The 8826-nt window shown below is 34.9% G+C and overlaps 1 protein-coding gene across 1 annotated transcript; it reads right to left on the bottom strand.

Annotated features, from left to right (window-relative positions):
- Positions 1–564: 564 nt before the first annotated feature.
- LOC122315055 (wee1-like protein kinase) lies at positions 565–5113 on the bottom strand. The gene is made up of 10 exons (XM_043130753.1): positions 4737–5113; positions 4393–4453; positions 4235–4301; positions 3137–3409; positions 2918–2985; positions 2692–2801; positions 2574–2614; positions 2349–2497; positions 1309–1662; positions 565–918 (listed from the first exon to the last, which is right to left on the bottom strand). The coding sequence occupies exons 1-10, from the start codon at positions 5012–5014 to the stop codon at positions 826–828; spliced, it is 1494 nt and encodes a 497-aa protein (XP_042986687.1). The 5' UTR covers positions 5015–5113; the 3' UTR covers positions 565–825.
- Between the last annotated feature and the right edge of the window lie 3713 nt (positions 5114–8826).

The following is an 8826-nucleotide window of genomic DNA, read 5'->3' on the forward strand; positions in this document are numbered from 1 at the left end:
CTAATCACATAAAAAATAAAAAAATTAAAAAAAAAAAAAAAAAAAAAAAAAAAAAAAAAAAAAAAACCTCTTCTAATGACGCTTAGAGCTGCTACACTGGACTCCCCGCCTATGAAGAAAAAATAAAAAGGTTTCTTTGTTTTATTAGATGAGGAATCTTTTCACTAGTAGCACGGTAGCATGTTTTAGACTTACAGACTAGCACGCGTATTGCATTCAATTTGAGGGCAGACTTGCTTGCCTATTTTCCTCATTAGATTATGATTTATGAATAAAGTTTGTTTATTATTATTCCAGATTTCTTTAAAGAAATCTCATAATACATGTTTAATCTTTGAGAAAAGCTATATTTTCACATCCACCACGTATGCCACATCGGATTCGATTGGCATGTTGTGTATACTAACTCTGTGGCCATGTACACCAAAAATAGTGAAAATAATATGTTCTATGATTTAATCTATTCTGTCTGTATAATACTAATTCTGGAACATCTTAAATGCTGTCAAATATCTAATGAAACGCGAGGAAGAACCAATCGATATACTGCAAACACTGAAAGCGTAGGAAGTTTTAGGTTCGCACTACATACCTTAAATCCATAACACATCATTGCTCAAGATTGCCACCAACCTACTATACAAAATCTGCACCTTGAGGGGCAAAATTGGTGCATAATCACCTTAAATATGAAGGAAAAATATTCTCAGAATTGGCCATTCCAAGTTACTCCATAATATTTTCCCTGCACCAGCTGATTATTAGTGGCTGCATATACAAAACATTCCAGTCCTCACCAAAATACTCGTATCATGGTTGCACTTGTTAGGTTGCATTTCTGAGCACCTTGTTAAATATTGTATTTTGTACCAACTCTTTAGCAGACGGCCGCCGCACTGGATCTGGGTCTACCATTGCCTGAAAGAATTGGCAAAAACAACAGAAAATCAACCATGTTGTTGCAAATTCCTTGTAACTACAAACCAGCTTCGAAATATATCTTAAAAATGAATGGCAATTTTCTTCTAGAACGGGCATTTGTCTGTCAGATGATAAAGAAAGTATGCGAAACCAAATTAAGCATACTAATATTACAGTCAAAACTATGACCTGTAGTTGCTCATATATCATCTATAGCAGAACAGAGATGCAGATCAACGATATTCAACCTATTAATCTTCTAATTACAATTTTACTTGCACTTGTTATCCTAAGTTGCTTTCCACAAGCTCCCAAGATGAGCGAGAACAATATTTCCTTGGTTATAAAGAACTCGAGCAGAACTAGGGACAAAAGAACAATTTGCACCTTGAGTAAGTTCTGAAATTGCAATGAATGACCAGGAAGGAGTGGCAATTTTCCCTCTTTAAGATTCAGAAACTGAGATCGTGATTCTGGCAAAGGTGACCCTCTAATAAGCTCATAAATAGCAGCTCCCAAGGAGAAGATGTCAACCTTGTCAAGATAATCATATTTTTCGTTCAATATTTCTTGAGGCATATAGCGCGCATCACCCTCTTCAATTGGCAGGCTCTTATCGGTGAGAGTTGCACATCCAAAATCACCAAGCTTATAAACACCATTCTTTACATAAATATTATCAGGTTTGACATCTAGGTGAACAATTCCTCTTTCATGAATAAACTGCAATGCCTTTGCAACCTGTGAAAATAAGGCATAAAAAATGACATAATAATGGTACAGGAAAATTCATATTTAAGATGTTCAGATCGATTAAAGTGTATAGAGCACCAAGTTCAGACAAATTAAAATAAAAGATTGCATTTCATCTTTGCTTTTAGCATTGTATAATGTATTCATATGAAGAACAAATCTGAACACCAAATTACAAACAGGATAACCCTCAAAATATAGAATTCTTCACAAAGTTCTATGATAAAGCTTATTTCCATGCTAACCATGGGTGCCTTCCAATATTTCACTTAACATTACAATATTTCAAATCTGTCTATCGGTGATTGAAATGCACTGCACACAAGAACAAAGGAGCTTATAGGTAAAATATCACCATCCAAAACAGATGGATATTTTAAAGAAAGGTATAAAGAGTTGACTTAGGAGCATTCAATCATATCTACTGCTATATCTTTTTTAGAGGAAACGATATAGCCGTAGACGTATCTTCGCAGTCCTATTCTTCAAAAAGCATTCGAGATTAGTGGTCTTATTCATGTTCCTTTTGCAAAAGAAAATAAAATTAATCAACACTGTTATATGTGGTCACTCTAGTTATGATTTTAGGTACTGCATGTGCAACATGTTATATAGCTATAATATTTTTTTAAAATGTGAGGTTGGCGTACAAAATGGTACTGTAAGAAGATAACCTGATGCAAGGCTAGCAACACTTCTTGCTCAGTTAATAATTGAGAAGATTTAGTCATAGATAAGCTGTGATCACAGAGCTCCATCTGAATGTAGAGTTGCTCATTTTCAAACCAAGAAGAAAAGTATCCAACTATATTTTCATGAGACCCTACAAAGGCAAGAAGGTGAAACTAATTAGTAACATATTAAGAAATCCAAAAAAGTGATGCAAAATATATACATACCTACAGCAGCCAAAGCTTGAACTTCCATTAAAGCTTTCCTCCTGCAACGTGCAACATTATTGCGTAAGCACATCAGTCAACCAAAAGATAGAAGCATGTAAATGCATATAGTAGCCACCTTTCTGTGTCTTGATGCAACTGGCGTGTGCTATGTTTCACAGCATACAAGCAGCCGTCGATTCTCCTCAGGACTTTGAAAACCCGACTAAAGTTCCCTGCACCAATTTGCTGGATATGGGAAGCAAATAAAGAAATAAATAACAAGTTACATAATGACCATAAGCTTGACAATTAATAATTATAATATTTTGCAGAGTTATAATTCTAGCAACATGTGAAGGTACCTCAATCTCATGAAAATCAGTGTGATACCGTGAAAGTCCATCTCCACCAGTAAGTGCAGGGAAGAAACCTGCAATTTCAACGTTATGCGATTAAAACTTCAAGATAAAAAATCTTTGCTAGCCTTTTACCAGCTCGATGCCCACATCCAAAAAAGGGGGAAATTGATGGAAAAGCTTTCAAATACATCTTAGAATAAGCTTCTAAAACAAGCACTGTACCTGCACATTTTGATCTTTGATTGCCAAAAGGATCCAAATCCATTTCCAAGGCACCCATCAAATATGGATTTTTAATGCAAGGAGGGGGCATAACCCGACAGCGTAATGCAATCGCAGATTGAGAAACATAACTATGAATCTTCTTTGCTCCAGACACTGATGTTTTATCTAACTTTACTTCATCTGTTTCCATATCAAAAGTATCATTTGCAAGTTCTACCACTTGTTGACGGCCAGACAAGCTGGGACTCAGAGGATTTAACAAGACACAATCTGCCAAAAGCACAGATGTCCAGTTACAAAGATGCACCATACTTGTCCAAAAAAGAGGAAATTTAAGAAGAAAAGGGAGGTACTACTTTGTAGCCACTAAAAAGTTTCCATCAGCAAAATAATGGAAATTCAAGAAGTGGTAATCATTTCTTGTAAACATATTCATTACCCGTTAGGAAGTACCAAAATGCCTTGATGTTCATTTTCCTCAAACCAGTATTTAACTGACGTTAAGACCGTCGTCTGGATGGCTTAATTGAACTTGTTAAACATGTTCATCGAAATGCGTTCCAATAATAATATTCATTCAATACATCAGGGGGTATGCTTACATCCATTTCAGATAAGTTTCTATCCAATTTCATGGTCTCTATAAAAAATCTAAATTCTTGAAAGTTTGATAATTTAAGTTGAAGTCAAGTTCATATTTCCAATTCACACTACCATTTGCCACAATAAACCGTCAACCTACCTGATATTCTGCTCATTGAACATCTTATACAACTTGCCTCACACTACTCATACTAAATAACTCGGGCAAACATTCCAATTTGTGGACAATTTCAGTTCAAAATGCCTCAAAAATCCCTGCATGAACATCTTAAGTCGTGGATGCAGCCATCTCAAGCTCCATAACCATAGCAAACAAATCACATGCTTGTAGCAAACACCCATGTTTAGTCTAACAACACCATTCAGTGGATGTAACTCAAAAAATTCCCGTGATTCTATAAGTATATGCAAGTCAATTTTAGCTTAATATATCATCTAAGAACAATAAACCAGCAAAAAGGAATCACCAAATGCTGCAAAAACTGATCTCACCTGGCCGACGCCTCTTACTTTTCACTGTATTCAGTTTGTCCGGCGACATTGGGCAAGGAACGTTTTCCTGTGGATAAAAAAGTGAAAAGCATTCAATTTAGAGTTTCGACACCTATTCTTTAGCAGAAACTAAGGAATAAATCCATTATTTACGTCACCTTGTTGCAATCGAAAACGTTCAGTACATTTTGATCATCCGGGGTGATATAGTCCGGAGTGCTGCATTCCGGGATAACCCAAACCATAAATAACAAAAGAAAACTGTTTGTAACATTTAAATATGCAATAAAAAAAAATCATCAGATAACCAACAAAGAACAAAAATACCTAAAATCACATAGTTCAATCCGATTCGCTTCACTCCAACACAAGATAATTAAAAAACAAGCAACAGTTTTTTTCTCTCGCTCTCCCTCGATAGCACGAAACGACCTCCAAAGTGCAAATTAAAGCCATAAAAAATATAAAAGTTTTGATTCGCTAGTTAGAAAAATTGATATACCAGAAGAAATCTTGGCTGAGAATGAAATCTCGGTCGTCTGCATCGGCATCGGCATTGGCACCGGCACCTGACAAGGACGGAAGATTCACATCGGCGGCATCTTGTCCTAGAATATTGTGGAAGAAAGAGGGGTTGGATAAAGAGGATGAGGCGGAAGAAGAGGATTGGTGGTGGAGCTGAAAGGGAACCAGAGAGGCCTGGCCTAGCTGAACCTGCTGCAACTGCCTCGCCAGAGTGCCCTTCATTTCTCTCCTCCTCTTTAGGGCTTTCGTCTTCATCAACCTCTCTCTCTCTCTCTCTCTCTCTCTCTCTCTCTCTGGTCTGCTCTAAATACTTAAGAATTGAAGCGTGTCGCTTCGACTTTCGGAAAGACTTTTTTGGGAAAATATGGAGGGGGCCTGGGGGAGCATATAATTCAAATTGCGCGGGAAGGAATCTGGATTCCGTGCAACCGGGACTACATGGAAACAGACTTGACCTTTGGATTTGTTTTTCTGCACCGCTGGATGAAATACTTCGAATTAATCAAACGGTTATTTTTGGTCCTGCAATTTTTTACAAGAAGTAATGTCTGGAGTTGCGACTCTGTGCTGTGGAAGGCTGGAAGCTTTTCTCGATTCGGTGGGAATAAAAAGTTAGTGCGCTTTAAAAATAAATTATAGGACGGATCGATGGGCTTATTTGTCTTTTTATTTTTTCTTCCTTTATTATTGGTAATGGTGAGCAGCTTGTGTGTGGTGGAAACCATTTTTACGCCTTGTTTGGATTCGAATGTTTCACCCATCCTTTGAATTTTTTATTTTATTTTATATAAAAATTTTAAAACGTTATAATAATGAGATATGTTGTAAAACAAACGAGGCCTTAAAATAACTGTAATAGGAACTAATGGGTTTATTAATAGTATTGAAATATTTGAGTTAACATATTTGTTAAATTTTGAGAAATGAAAGAAAAAAATTTTGAATAAAAATATTATAAAATTAAAGAAAAATAATATTTTGTAATTCTAGAATGTGCAATGTTCCACACATTCCATTTGAGAAAAGTTGATAAATTAAGAATCATATTAATAGTAAATTTTATTTTTTTAAAAAATAAATGCACAAAGCACTCACTCTCTAGAATTATATATAACATTACTTTCAAAGATATAGATGCCCTCCGGTTAATCTCTTCTCAAATCAAATGTGTGAAAATTAAATTTTCTTAAAAAGCAGGTAATTTCAATAATAACTCATAATCATATTTATGTAATTAAATATTTACAACTTGAATTATTTTAAAACAAACTTTATACGTGCCCATTCGAAACAATTTTCTTGATTTTATGCCCTTTTACATTGATTGGAAGAATCTAAGGCCCCCGTGTGAATATTTAGAAATTTCATTATATCTGTTAATAATAATCAAACGGTTCGAATTAAAATATTATATTGAATTTTAAAAAATGAGAGATAAAAAATTAAATAAAAATACTATAAAATTAAAAAGTTTTTTGAATATTATATTTATTTTAAAATTTGAAAATTTAGTATTATTTTTTATATTTTATTTGAGAGATTAAGAAAATTGAAATGATTAGATAATTATTAGATGAAAAAATTAAAAATTAAAAAGTATTTGGCTTTGAATGATATTTGGAAATTAGATGAGATAGGTTAAGATGGGTTCTAAAACAAGGCCTGAGGCTCGTAGTGTGTTTTTGAAAATTTGTAAATATGTATAGAGCTTTATTACTCTTTATCCTTATACATCATATGCCAAACTTTTTGTTTATTTTTTTATTCTTCTTTTATTATTTTTAAACTAATTGAATTATTCTACTTATCATCCATATGCCACACATTTGGTAAGAAAAAAAAATTAAAACAAGTATGGTATGTGATGAGTGAGATTATGAATAAAATTTTTTCATATGTACATATATAGCTTGTGGGCCTATGCTCAAATCTTTGAATTGTACGTTGAACATGATTTTTTGTGAGAATTTTCAATGGAAGATATGTTTAACTTCAATCTTGTTTCTTACGAATCGTAGAGGAAGTATGAGATAAATATTTTTCGAATAATGCTAGATACAGTTATGGGCCACACAAGCGTAACACACTCTTTTTGAAAAAGAGTAATTTTCACTATTAAAAATTATTATTTTTCATATGAGTTTCATATTTATTTACTTTTTTCAAAATGAGTGCGTGATACTTATGTACTCTATAAATACAAATATCATTCTCATATTTCCCTTAGTAGGTTTTGTTGAGAATTTCATGCTTCTTCAAATTCATCCATAATAAAGTACTGTTTTTTTTTTTTTATTAGTCTTTTGAAGATAGCTAGAATTAGGAAGGAGTGGGAGGAGGGGCACTGTCCCCCACCACCCCAACCCTATATGGGCAGCACAAGCAACCCCACTGGTAAGGAAAATACTCTGTGGGGGTTGGTCTGGGCCTAAGCCCACATTGGGTTGAGCTTGAGCCTAACCCAAATATATATTACCAAAGTGATGTCAATTTTTTTTAGGGGGGAGGGGTCTGGACCTTAACCCCCTGTCTCTCTTTATCTTCCTCCTCTTTTGCACCCTCTTTCCTCAAATTTCTCTCTCGGTCTTCTCAGAGCCTCTTCTTCTTCTTCTTCTTCTTCTTCTTCTTCTTCTCTCTCTCTCTCTCTCTCTCTCTCTCTCTCTCTCTCTCTCTCTCCAATTTGTTGTTAATTACTTTACTAAGGTCTTTTGTACTAGTTAAAGATTTTTTTATTGTAGATTTGTTTTATATTTTACTATTTTGTTATGGATCTATATTTTTTTGTAGAATTCTTTTAGGATATGTGATTTTTTTTTTTTTAATGGTTGTGACAATCGTAGTGGGTGATGGAAGGAGGGGCAAATAGACCAAGAGTTTGCCCCAGCACTAGGACTGGGGACGTTAGGGATCTCGGTCTAGTCCCTAAATATTAAGATCTTCTAGCTCTGCTTCTCCTTGAGATGACCGAAGTGCCTCATCTTTTTGCTTGTCGTTACTTGAGTATGGATCTTGAGCAATAGTGTTTGATGAATAATGATGGTTTGGATGGTGATTGTGGATTGAGAAATCAATAAAATGAATATGAGCAATGGTGCAATGTGAACTGTTTGGATGACCTCTCTTGATGTTGGCACCACTTAGGGAAATTTAGAGTTGGATGATTAGGGTTGGCGCCACTTAGGGTATTTGAGGGCTTGTGGAAGTGAGGTTAGGGTATGTGATGGGTAAATGAGATCCAAAAGTGTAGGATCACTTTAGGGTTTATGGGGGGTTACGGCTAGGGTAGGAAAGCTAGGGTTTTGGTGGGTTTTAGGGCAACTCCTAATAATTAGGAATTAGTGGAGGCTAGGTTAGGGTTTCCTAAAATGTAGGAAATTCTTATAGGATTTGGAGTATTTGGCCAAGGCAAAGGAGGAAATAGATCTAAGATTTTATGGCCTTATGGAATGAGTGGTTGATGGAATAAGGATGGATGTAGGCTAAAATAGTGTCTGGTGGGTAGGAAAATATATGGAAAGTGAATGATATGGGCAACACGGCTAGATCTTCTTGGGATAGTAGATCTAGTATGCTATATGAAAGAATAAATCAATAAATGAAGAATGGAATAAGGTTGCTGGGACTGTTGATGGAATTGCAAGGTGGAAGGAAATCAAAGAAAAAGTAACAATGAAAGTAAGATCAACAATGGAAATGAGAAAATAAACTTGTCATGAGATTGATAAATGAATCATCACCCCTTGACGAATTGCAAAGTGAAGATCCTCTACTTGGGATTTATGAATTGCACCCAAATAACCCAAGTGCCAAGTATCGAAAAGAGATCTCAAGACAGTAGTCTATCCATGAAGGAAATATGCCAAAAGATGTAAAATGAAATACTAAAGGTCTTACAAAGTGGAAACCCTAGTAGGTCCCATAAATAATAAAAGACTTAAATAAATAAAATAATAATAAAATAAACTAGATCTGGCTATGGGACCCATAATGGCATGGTTTGCCTTGGTACTTGCCTTGAACTAGGATGGCCCATGGCATGGACCATGAGCATTGTTGTCGTGGGGCTT

This window comes from Carya illinoinensis, chromosome 7 (assembly GCF_018687715.1).
Source record: "Carya illinoinensis cultivar Pawnee chromosome 7, C.illinoinensisPawnee_v1, whole genome shotgun sequence".
Classification (NCBI taxonomy): Eukaryota; Viridiplantae; Streptophyta; class Magnoliopsida; order Fagales; family Juglandaceae; genus Carya; species Carya illinoinensis.

Excerpts from the sequence above, each read along its gene's own strand:
- LOC122315055 (XM_043130753.1), bottom strand. The coding sequence starts at position 5,014 with ATGAAGACGAAAGCCCTAAAGAGGAGGAGAGAAATGAAGGGCACTCTG. Across the intron at positions 2,615-2,691 it reads TTGCATCAAGACACAGAAAG|GAGGAAAGCTTTAATGGAAG; the intron begins GTGGCTACTATA and ends TGCACGTTGCAG. Across the intron at positions 919-1,308 it reads AATTTCAGAACTTACTCAAG|GCAATGGTAGACCCAGATCC; the intron begins GTGCAAATTGTT and ends CAATTCTTTCAG.